The sequence below is a fragment of the Papio anubis genome, chromosome 19, assembly GCF_008728515.1.
Source record: "Papio anubis isolate 15944 chromosome 19, Panubis1.0, whole genome shotgun sequence".
In the NCBI taxonomy this organism is placed as follows: Eukaryota; Metazoa; Chordata; class Mammalia; order Primates; family Cercopithecidae; genus Papio; species Papio anubis.
Genome location: NC_044994.1, coordinates 148,325 through 174,533, shown reverse-complemented (window position 1 = coordinate 174,533; position 26,209 = coordinate 148,325). Strand labels below are relative to the sequence as shown.

The 26,209-nt window shown below is 42.3% G+C and overlaps 1 protein-coding gene across 3 annotated transcripts in view; it reads right to left on the bottom strand.

Moving 5' to 3' along the window:
• Positions 1–26,209, bottom strand: part of FAM210A (family with sequence similarity 210 member A) — a 59,143-nt gene that overhangs the window by 6,950 nt on the left and 25,984 nt on the right. For all 3 annotated transcript variants that reach the window (XM_003914116.4, XM_017951477.3, XM_017951478.3), the window contains one exon: positions 12,314–12,814. In XM_003914116.4, the coding sequence (XP_003914165.2) occupies positions 12,314–12,786 (473 nt within the window). In that variant the 5' untranslated portion in view covers positions 12,787–12,814. The remainder of the gene's footprint in view (positions 1–12,313; positions 12,815–26,209) is intronic.

The window sequence follows — 26,209 nt, the reverse complement described above, 5'->3', positions numbered from 1 at the left end:
CCTGACCTCATGATCCGCCCGCCGCAGCCTCCCAAAGTGCTGGGATTATAGGCGTGAGCCACAGTGCCCAGCCAATTACATGTAATTTTATGTGTAACACTGCATCGTAAAAGCAAGAGACATTTTAACATCACGTTAGTGTGTTATCATGCAAAGAATAAATGATACTATGGGTTTGATGAAAACTTCACTTACTCTAAAAGGATGCTTCTATTAACATTCTTAAGGCAGGTGAAGAAGCAATTGACACATATCACAACAAATTTCTGGAGGCAGGAGAGAAGGCAGAGAAAGTCTTCAACCTGAGCTGTGACTTCATTTCCAGTTCCCTGATTATTAACATTTCTGAGCCGTGACTTCTTCATTTCCAGTTTCCTGGTTAACATTCCTGAACCCTGGCTGCTTCATTTCGTTTCCTGATTATTAACAGTCCTGAGCCCGACTTCTTCATTTCCAGTTTCCTGATTATTAACAGTCCTGAGCCCGACTTCTTCATTTCCAGTTTCCTGGTTATTAATATTCCTGAGCCTTGGCTTCTTTATTCCAGTTTCATGATTATTAATATTTTGCCACAATGGCTCTTGCTTTCCCTGGACACTGTGATCCTTCACCCCTAAATTAGAACGAAGACATTCACCTACACAAACATCACATTTATAACAGACACGATAGTCTACAGTTAATATATAATCTAGATGACAGTTTCCTAAATTGTCCCAGTATATCCCTTATGGCTATTTTTCCTGTCTCTCTAGTCTGCTTTTCTCTAGAAGTGCTTCTCAGCATTATACGGTGGAGGAGGGCAGGATGTCTCTATTGACACTGAGATTTCCGAAGCATGCAGGCTGGCCGCTTTTCGAAGGACACCTCTCAACTTGGGTTTGTCCGATTGTTTCCTCAAGATGAGATTCACGTTAAGTACTTTCCATAGGAAAACAACAGAGTGGACACTGTCCACCTCAGCACATCACAACAAGGGACACACAAGTCAGTCTGTCCACCTCAGCACATCACAACAAGGGACACACAAGTCAGTCTGTCCATCCTTAGTGTAGCAGGACGAGCCGCAGACAAAACTCCTCAGACACCGAGTTAAAGGAGGAAGGGCTGTATTTGGCCGGGAGCATCGGCAAGACTCACGTCTCAAGAGCCGAGCTCTGAGTGAGCAGTTCCTGTCCCTCTTAAGGGCTCACAACTCTAAGGGGGTCCGCGTGAGAGGGTCGTGATCGACTGAGCAAGCAGGGGGTACATGACTGGGGGCTGCATGTATCGGTAATTAGAACAGAACAGAACAGGACAGGGATTTTCACAGTGCTTTTCTAAACAATGTCTGTAATCTGTAGATAACATAACCGATTAGGTCAGGGGTCGATCTTTAACTACCAGGCCCAGGGTGTGACGCCACGCTGTCTGCCTGTGGATTTCATTTCTGCCTTTTAGTTTTTACTTCTTTCTTTGAAGGCAGAAATTGGGCATAAGACAATATGAGGGGTGGTCTCCTCCCTTATTCCTCCCCTTTGAGAACTTCACTCAATAGTGGGAGTTCTCACTTTCGTTCTCACTACCCATGTCTTCTTGCAAGACAGATCGATAGTGATTCATATAGTACACTTGCGCTGAAGCATTCTGGTGAACTAAGGTAGTGATGAAGCTTTTTATCATTTGAAGAAGTACAGGTAGCAAACAAGGGAGCAGTAAGCAGGTTCCTATTACTATTACGACTCCTATTGTAAGAGTTTAAAATCCTCCTAGCGCTGGCAACCATTTTCTAAACACAGCCCCAGGATCAAATCCATGCCACACTTGCACGGGCACATGTGCCAGTTTTGTCATATCTCTAACTATGTCTTCAACTACTTGCCCTTGATCAACTATGTGTAGACCAGCAATCAGTAAGGTTAAATTTCCTACAGACCCCTCCTTTAGCTGCTAGCAAGTAGTCGAGAACCAATCTATTTGGATAGATAGCATTTCTCATCTGAGTTTCTTGCCGGGCCAGAATAGTCAAGGCTCTGCCAGTCTTATTAGTGATTATATCTAAGACAGCTTCTAACCATACGATTCAGCTGACCACGTAAATGGAGGTCTGGTATCCCCACGAGCCATCTTGTGCCCAAGTACCAGGCCCATAATATTGTGTGATTCTCTCAGGGGGCCATTCATCATCTTTCCAATCTCCTATAGCTATGCTTCTCTTCACAGGAAGCACAGACAGGGAAGCCCAGGAGTTCGCCTGTCTTTATGGGCAGTAGGAAGAAAGCTGGTTTAATAGTGCCAATACCACAACTACCTGCCCACTGGTCGGTAATTTGGTGTAAGCTCTATGCCCACACACCCAGTATAAGCCAGTGGGGGCTGTCCAGTCCCGGTGGGACTCCGGGTGGGTCCACACGGTTTGCAACTTTGGGCATTTACTAAACGGATTTTTCTTAGTGTGGTTTGAACTCCACCAGGGGGCTGTTTTTGTAGCACTATCACACAGTTTTTGCCTAAGGCAGCTGAGTCTTCCCACAGGAAGAGTGAAGTCCTTCCCCACTCTTGCTATACAGTATTGTCTAATGATTGAGGCTGTTAGGACCCAGAAGTTATCAGGCTGATTCTTTTGAGCTGAGAATTCATCAGGAACTGGGTCTGTAGGTACTAATTCTTGGGCTCCCCATGGCCACTGATCTCCCATTACAGTTCCTCCACATACATAACATGAAGTGACAATAAGAGACTGGACTACATGCTCAGTTAATTGCAAAAACAAATTTCTTGCTTTTCCTGGAATTTCTGGTACTGGCACATTCAGTTCATCATAGAAGGTTTGAAATACTGGCTCAGGAGAGCGTTTGTAAACTTCTCCTCAAACCATGAGGATTCAGTCCAGCCCCATCCATTCCTAGGGTTACACGCTCCCCTTTTTTCCAGCGAGGATCAAGGGGGTTGGTTATTACTAGTTCTAAGGGGTTACACTGACCACTGGTACAGGAAGGGCCACTTTTCCCTTTCTGAAGGTGGACAGGATCCTCTTCATTTTTTATCCAAGTAGCCTAAATGACACAAGACCAGTATCCACATTCATTTCCACACAGTCCTAATTCTGACAAACGTACTTATTTTCTGCCATATGGCCTCTTTCCTAATTAAGAGAACCACATCCTATTCCTACCTTGTTACTATTAATGACAGCACAGGCATCAAACTTCAAGGTGACTTATTTGGACACCCCTTTTTCCTTTGTTTTGGCTAACACTTTACTCGTATCATTTATGAGGCCCCACCAGTCCTCAGCCCTTAATCTTATTTCAAAAACTGTGGTCATGGGAGGCTCAGATGGGTCATAACACACATCAGGTTGGTCATTTCCTGGGCTACACACCTTATATAGAATAGCATTATACAAACAAGTTCTTTCTAGAGTCCCAGTACACTTATAATAACCATAAAATAGGACTGTAGCAACTTTTTGTCCTACCTCAGTGACTTGATGTATACACTGGGAATAGTCCTCAGTCTGAGGAAGGTCAGTTGAAGTCCTTACTGGACAAGCCCAAATTTTAAGGAAAATGAATCCTGCGATGAGTTTTCTCACGCTTCGGCCGTGTGTGGACCAGTCAGCTTCCAGGTGTGACTGGAGCGGGGCTTGTCATCTTCTTCAGAGTCACTTTGCAGGGGTTGGTAAAGCTGCTTCCGCCCACATACAGCTCACAGTCTACTGATGTTCAAGGACGGTCTCCGAGGTTGGGCCCTCTACAATAAACTGAGTCTAACACCTTTACACAGTTATGTTCAACTGGGCTCTGTGATCCCGGGAGCAAGGTGGTAGAGTTTAGGGTGCTGCAAACTTCAATGGTTATGTGGGGATTTTCACATAGCAAGCTTTGGTACTTGGTTAATCTAGCATTTGCTAGCCAATGACGGTCTTTGGTATTCATCAAAGTTACCATAGCATGGGGGACCTTTACATTCAGGTTTTGCCCAAGGGTTAGTTTACCTGCTTCTTGTGCTAACAGGGCCCTTGCTGCCAGGGCCCTTAGACACGGGGGCCAACCTTTAGAAACCCCGTCCAGTTGTTTTGAGAGATAGGCCACTAGCCTTGGCCAGGGCTCCACAGTCTGGGTTAAAACTCTAACTGCCATTTTTTCTCTTTCTGACACATACAGTGTAAAGGGTTTTGTCAGGTCAGGTGGCCCCAGGGCTGGGGCCGACATGAGTTTTTCTTTTAATTCATGAAAAGCTCGTTGCTGTTGGTTGTCATAGATGCAGTTTATCCAATTTACATTTTTATTAACTGTCACCCACCAAAATATTGACTCAAATCCTACAGCTATTTGATTTCAAGCTTTAATTTCATCTGGTATTCCCCGTGGAACTCCAATTATGTCTAAATAGACGTGAGAGTCAAAAGACCCATTAGGGGCTTCTCTCACTTTACAATGTCTTATTTTTCCTCCCTCTGGTTGATGAAATGCCAGGGTGAAAGGGAGAGCCGACTGGACTAAAGTACAAGTGCCACTCTAGTTATTCGGCAGAGTGCCCAGTAAAGGTCCACCACGATACCACCACACATCCGCTCGGGGACGAACAAGGGCTGACTGATTGATAAGCCCTTCAAAATTCTGAACCTCACTGCATCCCTTCAAGTCTCCAAGGAACGCTAAGTTTCCTCCCTGTCACGAGAGAACCGAAGTGAACTTAGTGTTGGGAGACGGAGGCTGGCTGACCCGCAGGGTGCTGGACTTTGGGATATAGCAGAGAGAGCTTGGCACGACTTACCACTTCAGGCTGTAGAATCCTGGAAAAGAGCTACCATGCAGCCCATGCCTGGTCGACTCGAGGGCCACCTTAGTGGAAGGGGGACAATCTGGGCCTCTGGCCTACCATGTGCACATGCATAACAACCGCTTTTGTTTCACGTGCGGATGGAATATTTGATCCATTCCAATCAGGCATTTCCATCTTGGTGTCCTGTCTTAATTGCCAACATTTCTTTTAAGTCTTTAACTTCTATGATCCTCTAGTAAAATGAATGTATGATTTCAGGAAATTACAAAACCCAGTTGGGGCCGTCATCCTTGCTCTTTAGTGGTCCACAGAATGCTGGACCAACTACGGCATAAAAGCTCTACACTGGGGAGCGAGACTCCCGGTTAACACTGGAGTCTTTATCGAAACTTCCCCAGATTAAATGGTCCTAATTTACTAATGCCCAGTCTGAGGACAGTCAGGAGGGACAGAGATACTTTTCTGAAGCAGAGAGCTGTCTTTGACTTGGCCAGTTCCCACAGGGTGTAACAAGGCAAGCATTAAATGCAATACTTTGAGGCGAAATTGACTTGGTTATGTTAATAACTAGATGGTCGGCAATAGAGCGAGGAAAGAAGAAAGAGTAATAGAATAGACGAAAGAGTTAAATTTTTCTTAGCTTTAGTTTGGTAGGGTTTTCCCCTGGGACTGTGGCCCATGATTCTGGAGGGGGTGGTACTTTCTTGACTCAGTTGTGATCAGTCCGTCCTTTTTTCACTGTATGAACAGCAGTCTTGGTGGTTAGCAGCACAAGGTAGGGTCCTTCCTAGGCTGGCTTGAGTTTCCTTTCTTTTCACCCTTTGATGAGAACGTGATCTTCAGGCTGGTGCTGGTTTACCGGAAACTCTAGGGGTGGTACCTGTGCTAACAGACTTTTCTTTGGAGAGAAGGGAAAGTAGAAGATAAACCAAGTATGTAATTTCTAAGAAATTGATCTTTTGTTTTAAATGTGGGGACATCAGCAGTGGACTTTATAGTCCTTGGTGCCTTTCTACGGAGAAATTTCCTTTAGCACCTATTTTTATTAGTTTTTGGACCAAAGAAGCCAAACACCATTTTATATTTGACAATGCTTCCTGTATTATTTTTATACCAGATAAGCTAAATTTCACCTTTATATTAGTGTGTTATTAATGTTAAACTTAGTTTTAATAAAACTTTCTATACATATTTAGTCAATTTTTTAATGTCAGACCATAAGGTAAGATTTTTATAGACTCTTTTTAACCTTTTATAATTTTTGTTAAAGAGCAGGTTAGTGCTTTAAGAAAAACTCGTTGTGTTTTTACTTTAATGTCCAGTTCACAGAAAAACTGATAACACCCCTTTAACTTTAGCTAGTATGTTTACACACAGAATTTTCTTTACAATTAAAGTTTTAAAACTTGCTTAAACCTTCAAAACAATAATTTTTTAACCTTTTAATGCAGGTAAAAATATACATTTTTATACTTCCTTATAATCCTTTTATCAAAAGTATATTTTACTTTCCTTATACACCTTGCACATCAACTGGTTTGTTTTTTTTTCAATAGTTGTATATTAAGGAGGCCTAGTTACTTTTAAATTATACAACATTTCTTGCATAAATTCCTTTTTTAACATTTTTCTCTTTCACGACTTTCGCAGACAATTCTTTGAAATGCCTCAACTTTCTGACTTAATACAAACATTTCTTTGTTTAAACAACCAGTTAATTCATTTCAGGACAAGAATTTACTATATAATACTCTTTTTACATAAACTCTGCCCCCCCCCCCCCGCTTTTTTTTTTTTTGAAGATGATAACCATTCTTTTCCAAAGCGAACTCTTTATGTCTGTGGACTAGACTGTCTAAGGCCACAAGATCAAAAGTTACTATATGTCACACTGTTAACTTTTAGCAAACTTTACTTTTGTTGAAAACCTTGTAAGTTAGGGATTTTAATTATCCTTTGCTATTAATAAGACCTTATTTTGTCCAAATTAACTCAGTAGTGATGGCTTTTTTTTTTTTTCCTTCAATTACCCGGGAGGAACCATCGCTCATCCTGTCCTGAAAGGAGTTCCTCCTAGGTCTGGTCGGACCTTTGCATGGTAATTAAGATTTAGATGCCCTGTTAGGAAAACTTCTGGGTTAAGGGAATTTTCAGTGGTTAATGTTAAATCATCCCTTTTTTATTTTTTTAACTACTTGTATATTTCTCTTTCTTTCTTTGACTTTCTGTCTTTCTCTCTCTTTTTGACTTTCCTTTTGCCTCTGTCTCTTCCTCTCTCTTTCTCCTTGACTCCCTCTTTGTCTCTCTGTCTCTTTCTCTCTCTCTTTGCCTCTTTTCCTCTCTGTCTCCTTCCTCTCTCTCTCTCTCTCTGCTGGTCTTTCCTTGCCTCTGCCAGCCACTTATGCTGCTGTTCTCTCAACCACTATGGAGAGGGGGGGTGGGGGGCATCTAAAACCAGCTCTAACCAAGTGTCTATGTATGGGAACTGGTCTGGGTGCTCTGGCTTACAGGTTGCCTTGTGCCATACCTTTGAAACAAGGGACCTGTCCAGGCTTCCATCTGATGGCCAACCTACCTCTAATGCTGGCCAGCCTATTTCACACAAAGTTGTAAGTTTTCCTGGTGTCACAGTAACACCATAATGTCCCTTAAATCCTTTCTTGAAATTTTTCAACATAGTTCCTAGCAGAGTGGGCTTACTCTGTGCCTGACCCATGCTTCCTCGAGACAACACACACACACACCACAAAACAAAGAACGGGCAAAAAGGGTACACACACACTTCTATGGTTTACACCAAACCAGAATCAAAACCAAAATCAGAGTATCAAGAAATCCAAGCCAGCTCAAAACCAAAATCAAAGTATCGAGCAATCCAAGTCAAGTCAAAAACAAAAACCAAAGTGCCAGTACAGGCAAGCCGTGGGTGATCAGGCCACGCTTCCGCTCAAATGGAGTGGGCAAGTTTCAAAGACCAGTCTTACCAACTTTCAGACGTCCAGACTCCAAGTGCCAGTTCCTTCCCGGTGTTCAGCCACTGCGCTGATCCTCCACAGGGGGATCCTCCGCAGGTGCCTGCCATGTGCTGTTCTGGCGAGGCGGTCCACTGGGGCAACTGCCTACCCGGGAGCACTCTCAGGATCTGCGGCGCTCAAGCTGGCCAGAGTCCCCCGCAGGGGTGCTCCACAGGGCAGGCCTAAGCCGCCTAAGGGGATCCTAAGGGGGTTGCCTCAACCCTCCGTTAATCACCTCGCTTCCTGGTCAGGGAACCACGAAATGTAGCAGGACGAGCCACAGACAAAATCCCTCAGACACCGAGTTAAAGAAGGAAGGGCTTTATTCAGCCACGGGCATCGGCAAGCCTCCTGTCTCAAAAACTGAGCTCCCCGAGTGAGCAATTCCTGTGCCTCTTAAGAGCTTAAAACTCTAAGGGGGTCCACAGGCACTGGTAATCACAACGGAACAGAACAGGACAGGGATTTTCCCAGTGCTTTTCCATACAGTGTCTATAATCTATAGATAACATAACCGATTAGGTCAGGGGTCGATCTTTAACTATGAGGCCCAGGGTGTGGGGCCGGGCTGTCTGCCTGTGGATTTCATTTCTGTCTTTTAGTCTTTACTTCTTTCTTTGGAGGCAGAAATTGGGCATAAGACAATATGAGGGGTGGTCTCCTCCCTTATTAGCATTACTGAGTTTGCCTCTTGCTGAAGGCAGGGCCCGTAGACCTCCACTGTAAAAGCAGCTTTCCCTATGACATTAAGAAAGAGCATTGCCTAGATCTATTGTGATTACGGTAATGGTAAATTCTGAATATTTTTAATATTAACTAGGGAAAAGATGCCCCACTCTGTGACTTCATCATAATATTAAGCAGTCAGGGAGCACCCTCAGCAGATACAGCTGATCATCCTCAAGAAAGGACTATTAGAATTACTTATCATCAGAAGTCAGAGGAAAACAGAACAATGTAAGGAAACTTTAAACAGACAAATTAAAAAATGAACTATGAGTCCAATCTTATTTCTTCTACCTTCATTCTTTCTTCTATCTTCAGTTTCAATTCTTTTTCAAATCTCTTTCTAGATAACAACTAAATCTCATTAACATAAGGTTTAGGGCAGGCGCGGTGTCAACACTGTCAACACTTGTCTCTATAAAAAAATTAAAAAATAAAAGATCATACAACAATGGACTGAGACTCCAGGAACAAGCTGCATCATCACTGGCTTGTGTCCTCTGTCAGAAAAAGCAAGCATCTAGGTCCACTTTTTTTTTTTTTTTTTTTAAGATGGAGTTTTGCTCTGGGCTGGCCTGCAATAGCATGATCTCGGCTCACGGCAACCTCCACCTCCTGGGTTCAAGTGATTCTCCTGCCTCAGCCTCCTGAGTAGCTAAGATTACAGGCTCTGTAATCCTGTAGTGTAATGCACCACCATGCCCGGCTAATTTTTGTATTTTTAGTAGAGATGGGGTTTCTCCATGTTGGTCAGGCTGGTCTCGAACTCCCGACCTCAGGTGATCCACCCACCTCAGCCTCCCAAAGTGTTGGGATTACAGGCGAGAGCCACTGCACCCGGCCCCACTTATTTCTGTTGATTTGACTTTTCTTAAAAATAACTTTCATTTCCCCTGGAAGTACTGAATGTGAAGTATTAATGAGGGTCTGATTCAAACAGAAACATCTATTGTTTGTCACTTTCTACTCTGAACTGCCCACAGCCAGCCAGGAATCTGTGCTTCACAAACTGCCAGCTTTACAACTGTTTCCACAGAGGAAGAAACACACAAGGACAAAAGCACATTTGCCTTCTGGATACAGCGCAGTAGAAGTAATCAGGGTTTTGCCTCAGAGTAGGTCTGTAACTTTAGGAACTTGAGGTCTCAAACACAAGGCATCTAAATGCAGGAACCACACCACCACTGCTGAGCCACATTTGACCAAACTAAAGCACTTCTGAACAGAAGACATCAGATCTCTGCGAGGCTTTGCCAGAGAGGAGTGGCAACAAAGCTCACTTTAAAATAAAATCTATTAGCATGCACAATTTAGAACTCCCTGAAATAAAGAACTTCAAAAGCCTGAGAACTTCATCACTCTGTTAACTAAATATAGAATGACATTTTGCTCTACAGTCCTAGAAAGGCAGTAACGCGACCTGTCAGAGTAACTAAGACAAACACTGGTCAGTAATGAGGCATGATGTCAAATGCCCGTCTTTCCAGCTACAAACTATTTTTCTCCCTTTCTTTTAATAGTAATAGGCAACAAGCAAATAACACAGAACTTTTTTCAGCTAAAACAAACAAACGAACAACACTAAAATATAACTAGCCTCTTGTCAGGTGAACTGACAATCTGTATTTAGAATAATCAACTTCAATTTTTACAATACAATCATCCTACAGTGAAAATATTCTAATTCCTTTTTCTTTCATCCATTAGTCTGATTTTTTAAGCATTACTTGTGATTAAGATCTTCATTTAGAACAAATCGACTTTCACATTTTGAAGGAGCTAATAAAAACCTCAAGGACCTGTCCATCTTGAATTCTCTCCGTGATGCTATGACAGAGTTGACACAGTGGTCGTGGCAGGCAGTAGTGGTGGTCTGGCAACCAGATTCCTATGCTAACAGCCCAAAGCAAGGCGTAATGGGGAAGGGTATTATTTTAAAGTTGACAGTTGTACCACCATGTTTACATATAAGCATTTTGCAAAAAAAGAGGGGGGAAAATAAAACTAACAAAGTTGCATTTTACAGGGGATGGCAGAGCATCACCCACAACTGCTTTAGGTGCCACCCAGCACTGAGGAAATCTTAAGCGTTATTAAGTCACTACATCATTCTGGGTCTGCTTTTTCAGTTACAGAACTTTTGCCAAAAAGTTATTATTCTTAACAACCTAAATGAAAATCTCATATTCAATTAATTAAAAGCTTGAATTTCTCCCTCTCAGGCCAGCCAGGAGGCTGAATGCCTTGCCTTACATGGCAACCTGACGAGGCCAAAGAAAGAAGCACTTTTCATGTCATCGTTCACAGACTGAATCACAAAATCCTCCATGACTCAAAAAAGAAAAGTGAATACGTAGAAATCCATTCATTACACAACAGGGCTGAATGCCTACAGTAACTTTTGATCAAAATGGTAACTTTATGTTCTGTGAAAAAACCAAGGGCAGTTTTGAAGACTTCTATAAATATTAAACATGTCCAAAAATGTCATTAATAAACCAAGAAACACTTCCATACAATCTACACCTAAAGAATCTTCTGCAAGTAAAGATGCAATTCTTAAAGAAAATGATATGCAACAAAGAAGGATATAATTAAATAACAGGAACATAATGTAAAGATACAAAGTGAAACAGAACAGCATCAATTACACAAGGTGAAAAAAAATCCTTTTAGAAATTTTGTCAAGAAACTTATGTGATCCTGTGTTGCCAAAAATAAGTAGTTTCTATTCCATCACCCTGGAAGAGCTACTTACAGCTTAGTCTGCAATAGGCTGCTCCTAAGGAGTGAGCTTTATGTACAACACTAACCATAATTTGTTAATGTCTTGATATCAAGCCGTTAAATATAATCAAGCACTGAAAACCACTCAACTCTGGAGAGTATAAAGTAATTCTCAACCCATCAGGAGAGTTTACTGAAGTGTCCAAGTCCTTCCTGCACACCAGGCCCAGACACAGAGGAACAGGCACTCGGTCGACTAGCGGCAGAAATGGGGAATCACTGGTCCTCCTGCACCTAACACAGTGGGAAGCAAATAACTTACCTTATTAAGTAAGGGGAAGGCACAGTATTAACAAGACAGATGCACTTAAAATTGTATGTTTCAAAACACTGGGAGGCTGGACCTCCCAGATTCACTTCTGATCAGAACATAAGACCTTTCCTTGACACTTACTGGACTTGAGTAATGTCAATGCAAACAGATTAGCCGGGCTTTGGGAAAATCTTGCAAATTTCCCACCAAAACCACACATATGGCAAAACAGATATCTTTTCATATTTATGAACATTCTAAGAAATATATAATTATGGAGTCATGGTGCTGCCAAATTTCTGAAATTTTATTTTATGTCTGTGCTCTCCTGAATGCCAGGATGAGATCTGCATATAGGAGAGTGTATGCTTTGAGATCAGACACACCTAATTGGGTTTTTAGTCCAGGCACCACTTCTTAACAGCTGAGTTATTTTGGGAAAAGCTGAACTATTTTTACTCTCCTTGCCTAATAATCTGTTTTTTCATTCATAAAATGGGTGTAATTGTGTAACTTGCTTTATATGGTTGCTGGGACGATTAAATAAGATGAAACAGTTAAAAATTACACCAGATGCTTGCTCCAAACAGGAAGCAAATACTAGCTATTATTATTAAAATGTGAAAAAAGCTATGAAAACCAGTTATCCTCTATGGATGAAATACATTAAAGCATTTAAAAATCTAAAGCTATCATTAGTACAATTAAAAAGATTCATATTCTAGTAAGACAGGGAAAGACATTCGACTAAGCAAAAACTTACTTCAAGGCCGCATAATAAAATGTTCCAAACCAAACACCAGAAGTTATTAGATGCACTGGAATCAGAACTTTTCCATACTGTCTAAATGTCTTCTTGAATCGCTGATAAAGACTAATAGATTTGTCTTGCAAAGGATCAGGCTCTTCCTTTTTTTCTGGAGTTCCCTGAGCTGTGGCACTGGATGAAAAAACCCTCTTGAATGAAACATGGTGCTTCCCTTGCTTATGGCGAAGGACTCCTGGTTGGGGTGAAGGAGCATCCAATGGCCTCCTTTCCTTTGCAACACACTGGGCAGCAGATAAATTCAACCATTGTTTTTGAGGGCCTTGTAGCAAAACCACTTTGGATTCAGCATTGCACAAAAGTAAAGGTCCCTTTACATTTTGACAGCGTCCAAAAAGACCAGCGTTGTGTGGCTCCAGGCATGTCCTGCGTGCCAGCCGAGATACAGTCCATGGTACACTCCACTGCATTTTGAAGAGTGTTGATAGGTTTCAGCTTCTATAAAGACAATTGTTTTAAAAAATTAGGTAATACTGAGGCTTCCATTTTAAATCAATTCATTTGAAAATCAATCATTAACCATCAGGAAGTAAAAAGAGACACTGCTACATACTCCACAAAAACTGATGTTAGGGTATACAGTTTAAGCACAGTGTAATTTTTAAATCTCATAAAGGCCAGGTGCGGTTGCTCACACCTGTAACCACAGCACTTTGGGAGGCCAAGGTGGGTGGATCACCTGAGATCATGAGTTCCGAGACCAGCCTGGCCAACAAGGCAAAACCCCATCTCCACTAAAAATACAAAAATTAGCCAGGTGTGGTGGTGGGCACCTGTAATCCCAGCTACTCAGGAGGCCAAGGCAGAAGAATCACTTGAACCCAGGAAGCAGAGGGTGCAGTGATCTGAGATTGCACCACTGCCCTCCAACCTGGATGACAGAGCAAGACTCCATCTCAGAAAAATAAAATAAAATAAGCCAGGTGCGGTGGCTCACGCCTGTAATCCCAGCACTTTGGGAATCCGAGGCAGGCGGATTGCTTGAGGTCAGGAGTTCGAGATCAGCCTGGCCAACACGGCAAAACCCCGTCTCTACTAAAAATACAAAAATTAGCCGGGTACAGTGGCACGCGCCTGTAATCCCAGCTACTCAGGAGGCTGAGGCAGGAGAATTGCTTGAACCCAGGAGGTGGAGACTGCAGTGAGCTGAGATCGTGACACTGTACTCCAGCCTGGGCAACAGAGTAAGACTCCGTTTCAAAAATAAAATAAAATAAAAATCTCATAAAACACACCATTTAAATATGATACGGTAAACTAGTCCAGCTGACACCATGGGGAATAATGTTTTGAGGCCTCTTATTCTATAGAAACAGTGTAGTACAGTGTGGGGAAAAAATAAGATCTGGGTTCTGATGCTTTGGGGATACAATTCCACATAATTCCCTTTCAGACTCCAAGCCCAGGTCCACTACTAAAATGAAGATTACTTACAGGATTGTTACCAGGAACTACACAAAATTTCTGATGTAAAGACACTTTTGTAAACTAACGAGCATCATAAGTGTTATTTATGATTACAAATGTTGAGATCTGATGAACAGTTGATATAGCATTATTTACACTATAATGCCTTCAGACTGTTATCAAGTTATAAATCACTTATGCTATTGAATGGCAAGAAGAGATAGCCTGGTATTTATTTTCTTCCCCACCCCATATCAACGGGGGAAGAGAAAAAAGTGTACGGTGACGTCTCACTATTTGATCCGGCATCGGCACAGAACTAAGATTTACAAGACAAACAGACACAGTGGCTTGGGCTTGTGGTTCCAGCTACTCGGGAGGCTGAGATGGGAGGACACTGGAGTCCAGGTATTTGAGGCTATAGTGCATTTGCGAACAGCTACTTCACTCCAGCCTGGACAATACAGCAACACTGCAAGTCTTTTTTTTTTTTTTTTTTTTAAAAGAATCATAGAGACTTCCAGATAATTACTTAGCCTCTCTAGACAAAGGTTTTCCCAGTGGCAAATGTAACTACAGCAGCCACTGCCATACAGACAATCAGTCCCCTTCCTTCAACATCAGGTGGTGCCACACAAGCCTTCCCACTCCCAATGCCAGCTCTACCTTCTGCTTCTAACGTGTTGAGAACAGACAATTTAACTATATCCTAAATAACAGTGAGATCTGAATTAGCACCCCAATAAATTAGCACTCCAATAAATACAAATACTCCATCTTACATGAATATTCTTTATCTGGTGTACAAAGTTGACTGGCAAAATAAAAACTGTCATCGTACAAAAACATTCGTTAGTAATTATCCACCAATAAAAATTAATCCCCTGACTCATCCCTCCCTAATGAAAAATTAACATCAGCGCCTAACAGACTCTCACAGATAATCCGACAACAGTACAAATGAGTTGATAAGGTAAACTACAAATCTTGCAAAATAAATAGGCCCCCAAGAAGTCTTTTAAAAAGCGATACTGGGCCAGGAGTGGTGGCTCATGCCTGTAATCTCAGTACTTTTTGGAATGCCGAGGTGGGCACATCACCTGGTGAGGAGTTCGAGACCAGTCTGGCCAATATGGTGAAAAATACAAAAAAAATTAGTCGGGCATGGCGGTGCACGCCTGTAATCCCAGCTACTTGGGAGGCTGAGGCAGGAGAATCACTTGAACCCCGGAGACAGAGGCTGCAGTGAGCCGAGATCGCACTACTGCACTCCAGCATGGGCAACAGAGTAAGACTCGTCTCAAAAAAAAAGAAAAAAAAAGTGATACTGGGGACTAATTTCAGACAAAGCAGACTGCATTCTTTGATCATCAGAGTTAAAGAGGAGCACTGTATAATAACAATAATGAAAAGAAGACACAACAATCCTAAACATGCATATACCTAACAAGAGAGGATCAAAAGAAATGAGGTGAAAACTGACAGAACAGAAAGGAAGAAAGAAATCCACTTAGAGACATCAATACTCCGGTCCACAACCTTGATAAACCCAGCAGGCGGAACGTCTGTAAGGACAGAGTTAAACTAAACAACAATGTTAATCAATTTTATCTAACTGACATTTACATAATACTACATTTCACAACAGCAGAATATACATTCCCCTCAAGTTCACATGGAACATTCTATAAGCAGACCCCATGCTGGGCCATCAAATATACTGTAACAAATTCTGAAAAATGAAAATCATGCAAAGTTATGTTCTCAAACTGCAACAGAAGTATACTAGAAACCATTAACATAAAGATAGCTGGGAACTCGCCCCAATCCCAATTATGTGGAAAATTAAACAACATACTTCTAAAAAAAAAATCTTCAAACTTCTAAAAAGAAATTTAAAAATACTTTGAAGTAATTGAAAACAAAAATACAACTTAACAAAATCTGTGGGATACAGCAAAGCAGAGCTTTGAAGACTAAACTTTGACCTTTTCCCTCTTGCCCAAATTCCTGTCTAACAGGTCTGGGGAGTCACACCCTGCAAACCATGAAATTTCATCAGAGGGGTTTTATTTAACCCTATATAAATGGCTGCTTTCCAACTGGACTCTGGCATAACATCACATGACAGATAAAGAAGGAAATCAAAATATTTTACCCCAAAACATGCTTCTTTGCCCTATTTAGAAATGATCCTGCAAAGCCTTTTTTTTTTTTTTTTTTGGTGGAGAAAAACTGTATTTGTAAAGACTCTATTAACATAATCAGAACCCCACTTCCAGGTCTTCTCAATCCTGAAGTGGTTAACTGAGAGTCTAGCACCTTTTAAAGGTCTGAACCAGAAACACCTGCCATCTATTGTCTCTAAGGGCAGCCACCTTTGAGACTTCATCTAAGCATTAAGAACCTTGGTATCTACAACCCCTTATCTTAATTCAGACACTCTTTTCTATTGATTCCAGGTCTTTAGATAATAACTCTTCCAACCAATTGCCAATCAGAAACTCTTTTGATCCAGTTATGACCCGTATGTCCCCACTCTGAACTGTCCTGCTTTTCCACATGGAACCAATGTGTATGTACACCCGACCTATACTGATTGATGTCTTACGCCTCCTAAAACGTTTAAGCCAAGCTGTAGCCCAGTCACCTTCGGCACGTGTTCCCAGAACCTCCTGAGACTGTCTCAGACCTTGGTCACTCATATTTGGTTCAAAATAAACCTCCTTAAACATTTCACAGAGTTTGACTCTTTCATCAACAGCTTACAGGAAGAATGCACATATTAGAAAAGATCTATACTCAATAAGCTAAGTTACCTCCTTAAGAAACTAGAAAAGAGGAGCAAGCAGAAAGAAATAATAAAAATCAGAGCAGAAAGCAACAAACATGAGGAAAAGAAAACAAAAAAATAATCAACAAAACCAAAACCTAGTTCTTTGGAAAAAAAATGAATAAAACTGATAAATCTCTAGCCAAGATAACTAAGAGAGAAAACAAATGACCAATATTAGAAATGAAAGGAGTCATAACTGATCCCACAGATACTGACAAAGTAATACAGGAATACTATGAATAACTTTAACTCGATGACTGTGAGAAAAGATCTTATCTGAGGAATGCAAGTATTTTTAACTACCAGGCCCAAAGAGACATTAAAATGAGACCGAAATCACGCCACACCTCCCCTCACCAACCCACCTCCTCTGAGTTGTGTATTCACCTCTTGAAACTGCTTGTTATTGCCGTAAGTAGCTACGAATTAACCTAATAATGCTATAATTCACAATCTATAGCTTCACAACATATAGCCAATAACTCAATGCTACGTCTGGAAACCAGTGAGAACTCCTGACAAGCAACTCTTTATTAGTTCATTCCTTGTCCCCCACAATTTGGCCTTTAAAAATCCACTTACTTATAACTGCTGCTAGGAAGTGTGTGTATTCAGGGCAACTTGAGTCTATGCTCCTGGGTTGCAATCCTCAGGCTCTGCCCAAATCAACTCTCTACTTACAATAATTTTGCTTCAGCTTATTTCAGGTTGACACCCACAAATTTGATAACTTAGATGAAATAGACCAAGTCCTCAAAAAGACAAATTGCCAAAACCCACACAAGGAGAAACAAAAGACTTTAATAATCTTATATTCATTATTCATTAAAGAAATGGAATCAAAAATTAATAACCTTTCCAAAAGAAAAAAAAAACCCAGGCTCAGATTATTTGACTAGTGAATTCTACCAAACATTTAAGGAAAACATCATACAATTCAGAAAACACAGGCAGAGAAGACTAACTCATTCCATGAGGCCAAAAGTGCCCTAATACCAAAACCAGCTACATATAATCCAAGAAAGGAAAACTACAGACTAATACCTCTTATAAACATAGAAAGTAAAAATTCTCAACAAAATATTAGCAAGTCAAATCCAACAATGTCTAAAAACAATCATACACCTTGATTTAATCCAGATATGCAAAGGTAGTTCAACATTTAAGAATCAACTGAGAATAATGGACCTCCTCTTGGCCAAGCGGACCCTGGCGAAACCTTGGAAGCTGAGTTCAGGTCACACACCTGTTACAGGTAGTTAGACAGGTATGTGGGGGCAGGAGAGGGCTCTCTCCCACCCACTAGAGATGTCTGGTGATGGTTCAGCAATTATCACACTACCTTTCTAAACGTGATCAATAGGCAGCAGGGGCCAGAGGGAGGACATTTCCTGATGGTCCACACCTGTTACACTCAAGCGTTAATTGAATGCAGGCACCAGGGAGAAGCAAAAATGGCTTCCAATAAAATCTCAGGTGTTGGATGAGTGAGCCGGGCATGCATTAAGAGACAAAATGGCTGTGTATGACCTTCCAGGGGCACCCCACAGGAAAAGGGAAGAAAGCCTCAGATGGACGTGCAACTTCCTAAACACACCGCTCGTGCTCACTTTCCAAGTGTGAGGAGGGCACTGTACATGCAGGTAGCCCACCCTAAGGAGAATCATGGGAAAAGTGTGCAAGACACTGGAAGTGGGTCAGCCTGTGAAGTCCCAGGATCACGGTTAAACACTGCATTTACCCTTCACATGCCCACTTGGGTCTTTCCCAAGCATACTTTCTTTCCTGTTCTAAAGCCTTTTTGAAAAAACTTTCACTACTTCTCTGAAACTTGCCTCAGTCTCTTTTTCTTCCTTATGCCCATCAGTCAAATGCTTTCTTCTCAGGAGACAAGAAACGAGATTGCTGCAGACCCGTACAAATTCGCCACTGCTAACTTTTGGATACCTTCCACCAGTAACACACCCTTCAATATACCCCTATCTCACTAACCTCCATTAGGCTTTCTTCCCCAGGAGATAAACAGAAACTGGCTCTCCAAAAGACTCCACACTGATAATGCCGATTACTAGCTTATCTTCCCAGGTACAGAATAAAGACAAGATGAGACTAATTATTCTGACACAATGACAGGGGCAGGAGGCAGAGAAATTCTAGGCAGACAGGAGCAGGTCCCTGGCAAAACTTCACGTTCAAGCAGAAAAACCTGAAACGCACAGCCCAAAGTGAGAACTTCCAAACCTGTGTGCCCGCTCTCTCCTAACTGGTTCTTTCTGAACGTCTTGTTACCTACCAATGTCTTGTTGTCTTTTCCAAAACTACTACAGCCCAGCCCCATCCTGTGCCTATAAAGACCCCAGACTCAGCTGACAGAGCGGAGAAGTGGCTGGGCGTCAGTGAAATCAGCTGGACATCGAGAGGCACCTTGACTTAGAGACGATGGCTGGATGAGGCAGAGAGGCAACTTAATTTCAGGGGAGAGCAACCTGCCCTTTTCAGCCCCTTTCCAGCTCCTCGCCCCGCTGAGAGGCTTTCATCACTCAATAAAATTCTCCATATTCACCATCCTTCAATCGTCTGCATGACCTCATCCCTCTTGAGCACTGGACAAGAATTCAGGAGGTGCCAGTGCGGGTCCCCACAAAGGCTGTCACTCTGGCTCTTTACCCTCACTGGCGGAGGGCAGCCACCCCACGCGACTAGCCAAAGGGTCCACTGAGCGGGTAACGCTGCTGTCTGCAGATGGCGGAGCTGAGGCAGCACTGCATCATGGCCTCTGGGGCCTTGGGGTCGCAGGCACCCCCACCTGGATGCCGCCACAGGGCCTGCACGGAGTTTGCTCCAGCTTGCATGAAAGCAGCCGGTTCCTGCACTCACTCGCGTGCGCGCTTTCTCCCATGATGGGTGGAGCACAGCGGACTTTGCCCCTGCTGGCGGCACCAAAGTGGCTGGCCGGTTCCCACGCTCATTTGCTCACATGCTCCCTCCCGTGAGGGGTTGAGTGGGGCAGGCGAAGTAAACAGGGCACCCCTGTCGCAAGTCCTGTGAAGGGGTCAAGAAAATATCCTGCATCAGTTCCTTCATCCCTCCCTGAGGTATCTGCTTCCTCTGTTCCCTTTTCCTTCAAAGGTTCATCTTATCTTGTGTAAAATGTACATTTACCAGGCACTAAAACCTCACAAGTATACAAGTATTCCTGTCACTAAACCTCCTGAGAACCAAAAAACCAGCCACAGATGTGTCTGTAATTTGTGTTTTTTCTGGGCACGCCCTCAAGCTGGCCCAATAAGCCGCCACTGACTGGGACATCTGCCTCAGTCACTCACTTTGGTTATCACAATCAATGTAACCCACCATATCAACAGGCTAAAGAAATAATATGATCATATGAATTGATGGAGCAAAAGCCTGACAAAATCTAACACCTATTCCCAACACCTACTCATGATTAAAAACAAGCTTCTCAGCAAACTTGGAGGGGAACTTATTCAACCTGATAAAGAACATCTACAACAAACCTATTGCTAAACTCATGCATACTTAATGGTGGGAGGCTGGACACTCGCCCATGGCTGGGAACAAGGCGAAGATGACAGACAACCTCTACCACCACCCTGATCCAACATCACACTGCAAGTCCTGGCTAGTGCAACAAGGCAAGAACAAAAATTTTAAAAGTGCACCAATTGGAAAGGAAGATGAAAAACTTTTTATTGCATGTAGTAAGACTGTCTATGTAGAACATCCAAAAGAATCTATTAAAAGACTCCTATAACTAATACACAAGTACAGTGATTTTACAAGATCAAATATATAAGTTAACTGTCTATAGATACTAGCAATGATACATAAGAATTTGAAGTTAAAAAATACCATTTATATAACAATATACTCTCCAAAAATACTTAGGTAGTATAAACAAAATATATATGAGACCTATATAAGGAATTCTGTTTTCTTTCAAACTCTGAAAGAAATCAAAGGTCTAAATAAATGGAGAGACAGTCTACATTCACAGATAGAAAGACTCACTACTGTTAAGATACCAGTTTTTGTCAATATGATCTACAGATTCAACAATAATATCCGAATCAAAATCCTAGAAAACTGTTTCTTATATCAACAACCTGATTCCAAAGTTTATATGGAAAGCTAAAATACTCAGAACAGCCAACAAAATACTGGAGAAGAACAAGGACTGACATTTGTTAGTAGACTCACATTATTAGACTTCACCAAAAAGCAGCATCTGTGAAAGAAAAAATTGGTAAGGTGGACTTCACTAAAAATAAAAAACATCTACTCTGCAACAGATACTGCTAGGAGAATGAAAAGACAAGTCACTAAGCAGAAAATATTTGTAAAACATGTACATGACAAAGGACTTGTATCCAATACAGTCACATATCGCATAGCTTCAGTTTCAGCCAGCAATGGACAGCATAAAAGATGGTGCCGTAAGATAACAGAGCGGAAAAACTCCCATTGCTTAGTGACATCATATTCATGTGTTTGTGGTGATGACAGTGGAGGCAGAAGACAGTGATACTGATGATCCTGCCCCTGGTAGGCCCAGGTTAATGTGTGTTTGTGCCTTCATTTTTAACAAAACTTTAAAAAATAAAATAAAAGTAAAAATGTTAATAGGCAAAAGCTTGTAAGGATAAAAATAAAGGTAAGCTAAGCTTTATTAGTAAAGAAATTTTTAAAAATATACTTAGTGTAGCCTAAGTGTACGGTGTTTATAAAGTCCACAGTAGCATACAGTAATGTCCTAGGCCTTCACACTCACTCACTCACTCACCCAGAGCAACTTCCAGTACTGCAAGCTCCAATTCATGGTAAGTACCCTGGTACAGGTGTATCATCTTTCATACCGTATTTTTACTGTACCTTTTCCCCATTTAGGTATGTTTAGACACAAAAATATTTACACTGTGTTACAACTGCTTACAGTATTCAGTGCTGTGCTGTACAGGTGTGTGGTCTAGGAGCAATAGGCTGTGCCGTCTCGGTTTGTGTAAGTACACCCTGTGATGTTCTCACGACGACAAAACGGCCTAACTATGCATTTCTCAGACCACATCTCTGTTAAGCAGCGTGTGACTGTATACAAAGAACTCTTAAAACTCCACAATAAGAAAACAACCCATTTACAAAATGGGAAAAAGATCTGAACAGAGACCTCATTAAGATCTACAGGTGGCAAAAAACACAGAAAAAGATGTTCAATGCCACATCATTAGAAAATTGCAAATTAAAAACAGTCAGACACTACCACAAACTCATTACAATGCCTACAATCCAAAAACATCAACACCACCAAATGCTGGTGAGAGTGTGAAGCAACAGGAGCTCTCGCTTATTGTTGGTGGGAATGCAAAACGGTGCAGCCACTCAAAGTTTAATAGGTTCTTAGAAAGATAAACACACTCTTCCCATACAGTCCAACCACTGGCCAGGCATGCTGGCCCACACCTGATATCCCAGTTACTGAGGAGGCTGAGGCACAAGAATCGCTTGAACCTGGCAGGTGGATGATGCAGCCTGGGAGGCAGAGAGGGACTCTGTCTCAAAAAAAAAAAAATCCAACAGTCAAGTTCTATTTACCCACATGAACTGAAAACTTACGCACCAAAAAAACCTGCACGTGAATGTTTAAAGCAGCTTTATTCATAATTGCCAAAACTTAGACGCAACCAAGATGTCCTTCAATAGGCGAATGGATAAACAAATTGTGGCACCTTCATACAAACAGAACATTATTCAGTAATAAAAAATGCGCTATTAAGCCATGAAAAGACATAGAGGAACTTTAAATGCATATTGCTACGTCAAAGAAGCCAGCTTAAAAAGGTTATTCTGGGCCGGGCGCGGCGGCTCACGCCTGTAATCCCAGCACTTTGGGAGGCCGAGACGGGCGGATCACGAGGTCAGAAGATCGAGACCATCCTGGCTAACATGGTGAAACCCCGTCTCTACTAAAAATACAAAAAACTAGCCGGGTGAGGTGGCGGCGCCTGTAGTCCCAGCTACTCGGGAGGCTGAGGCAGGAGGACGGCAGGAACCCGGGAGGCAGAGCTTGCAGTGAGCCGAGATTGCGCCACTGCACTCCAGCCCGGGGACAGAGCGAGACTCCGTCTCAAAAAAAAAAAAAAAAAAAAGGTTATTCTGGGAAATCACACTTTCCATACTCTCACACAACACCAAAACAGTTTTTGGCCAGGTACAGTGGCCCACATCTGTAATTCCAGCTTAAGAATTAAGAACTGGCCGGGCGTGGCGGCTCACGCCTGTAATCCCAGCACTTTGGGAGGCCGAGGCGGGTGGATCATGAGGTCAGGAGTTCGAGACCAGCCTGACCAACATGGTGAAACCCCGTCTCTACTAAAAATACAAAAATTAGCTGGGTGTGGTGGCGGGCGCCACAATCCCAGCTACTCAGGAGGCTAAGGCGGAAGAATTGCTTGAACCCAGGGGGCGGAGGTTGCACTGAGCTGAGATCACGCCACTGCACTCCAACCTGGGCGACAGAGTGATATTCCGTCTCAAAAGAAGAAGGAAAAAAAAAAATTAAGAATTAACTCAGATTAAGAATATCTGAATATCCTAGGATCCTAAGATTAAGATCCTAAAATCAGGAATTAATTCAGATTAACAATATCCAAATATCCTAGGATTCATTCCTTTCCACTTCTTTCTTTTTATTTATTGCAGAGACAGGTGAGTCCAAACTGCTTTTGCAAGCCCCCGCCATTCTGCAGACCTTGGTCGAAGCGAAACATCCCGGGGGCTCAGACCATGAGAAACACCCTCTGCCCAGCCACTTGACCACAAGGCACAGGAACATTTTTATCAGACGCCGCCAGGCAGAGGCCCAACTGAAGGAACATCCCTATCATATCTTGCTGGGCAAAGGGCCCAAGGAACACACTTGGCCAAACGGCCAGATCATAGAAACATCTTGGCAGTATCCTCCCGGGCAGCAAGCCGTACCGCCCAGACCCCTCGCCCCCCATACCTGGAAGCACTCCAGCCTACAAGCGGCAGTGGGTACTGGCATTAAACTGGTCCCCCACCTCTCAGGTTTATGCTGGACATAAATGCCCGCAGTTGCTGTAGAGCCACCCTCTTTCTGTGTGTGTCTTTCTTTAACCTTCGTCTTCCCTTCAAAACCTAACAACAGGGACTCGCTATGTTGCCCAGGCTGGTCTCAAACTGACCTCACGCTATCCCACTTTAGCCTCCCCAAGTGCTGGGATTACAGGCGTGAGCCACCATGCCTGGCCTCGATCTCTTTCTTAATCACACTTTGGCTGCTGTTTTACATCATATTCAGTTTGCTGCTTAGAGGAAGTAAAACGGTGTGCAAGTTTGTTGATAGTACTTTCTGGGTTCTTATTTTCCTACTCCCTAATGCACTGATGGCTCCAATTTAATTTCTACTATATAATCCATCTCCTTCAGCCTAATCTGCTTTGGGGGCTTTCTAACACCACATAAACACGCTGAATGAAGGATGGAGCCGCGGCTAAATTCTTAATTCTCAGAAAAGATTAAATTCTGCCCCCCTAGTGAATTCCTATGGAAGCTCATTAATAATTCACTCATTTCCAGAGCAGTATTTAATGCCAAGTGTCCCACTTTAAAAAAAATCAATGATTTTCCAAAATCACTAGATAAATCTATTCATTTATAAAAAATATTTATATCTTTGTATCTTTTTAGAGGATCTCAGTCATAGTTACTATCTGTAATGGTGACATAAACCCAGAATCCAGTTCCCTTGCATCCTCTCCTTTTCACTTCTGACAGCCTGCAATAAAGAATGGAGGCTTTGCCATCAGAAAGACCTGAGTGCTAACATTTTCTTAGCCTTCTCCTTATCAGTAAAACTAAGTTATCCTCTTATCGCGTGGCATTTATGATGAGATAAATGAGATGGTTAAGTGTCTAGCACTTACTACGCTATACCAATAATTATTAGTTCTAGCTCCCTTCATCATCTTCTCATCTATGACCTGGTCAAACCAAGTTCATATTCTTCCTTCATCTAAACTTTTGCCATTATTTAATTTGGGTGACCATGCAAAATCCTACGCTAAGGGTAAAAAAACTCTTTTTCTTTCTCTACTGTCACACTCAATGTAGAATACTTCTACAACTGAATGTGAAGGAGTTTTCTCCACACATCGAGCAATTCTCTGTAGGACGCCAACTGGGTATCCTATAATTCAATTTAATTCTGATACTGTCGTATTTGAGTTAAGAGCCAGAATCTACAGATCAAGGGCTCAGTCCTATAAAACTACTCCTACTCCCCACTTCAGATGCAAATCACAAGCAGTAAGTTGTTACCCATACTTCTCAACAGGCTATACATTCAGGTTCCCACCTTGGGTTCAATTAATTTGATAAACTTTCCGTTGGAGAAACTAACAAGACTTACAAGCCAGGTTTTAGGCAGAATTACAGTTAGGCCCTGGCCAGGATGCATGCGCTGGTGCACTCTGGCCCACTTCCCTGTAGCTGCTGAGAGTCACACAGCGTGCTGAACCACCTGCTCCCCGCTGTTCCTATAAACGGAATCTCTGACACTGGATCTTTTAACCTAAGAATTGGTTAAGATGTTTTCCAGATCCTGAATTCCAGCAAAACAGCTCACACCAAACTGTCTGAAGACTCCAAACTGTCTGAAGACTCCCACCAAGGAACGAACTCAGCAAAGGAATGTAGTTTCTTCATCTCCCTGTCACCAGACTTCACCTCTCACTTCTCGATTAATCAGCAATCCCCACACTTTAGTCCATCACTTGTCCAGAATCCTTAAAATCTCCATCTCCAAACCTCTCGAGGAGGCAGATTTGAAGTTCTTAAAGCAAACTAAATATGGCTTAAGAATGACTCCATACTTCTATGTTTGAGTCCTTGTGCACGAACTATAACCTAGCTTAATAGGCAGACAAGACTGAAAACCCAACTTAGGAGTATGCACCTGTACAACAGCCGAGTCTTGACCAATTCCAGCGGCCAGCCATACTTCAACCACTCACAGACTGCTAAGTGTTCACATAAGGCAAATGCCAACCTGTAGCCCATCCAGCTGTTTCTATACCTTGCTTCTGATTTCCGTATATCACTTCCCGTTTTTTGTCTATAAATCTTCCACGTGGCTGCATGGGAGTCTCTCTGAATCTGCTTTGAGTCTGGGGGCTGCCTGATTTGCAAATCGTTCGCTGCTCAATTAAACTCCTTTAAATGTCATCCAGCCTAAGTTTTTAACAGATGGTGTCAGAAGTGGGATCCGAAGTAGAGCTTCTAATGACCCCCAGGAGCGCTGAATGAACACGCAGCGTACCTGCTGGACCCACTTGTGTCCTTCTATCTCTCAGAGCAGCTGAAGATCGTGGTAAGTTCTCTCTCAGATTTCGGAGTTCTACACATTTGCGTTTTGAGCTCTCAAGTTTCTCTGAGCAAATTTCTGATCCAAGTGGGTTTAGAAATCGCAACAGAAATTGAACTGGGTTCAGGATCAGATTGGACCTGGTAATTAACTGGTTTGGATCCAGTTAGGGGCCTCTTACATCTGA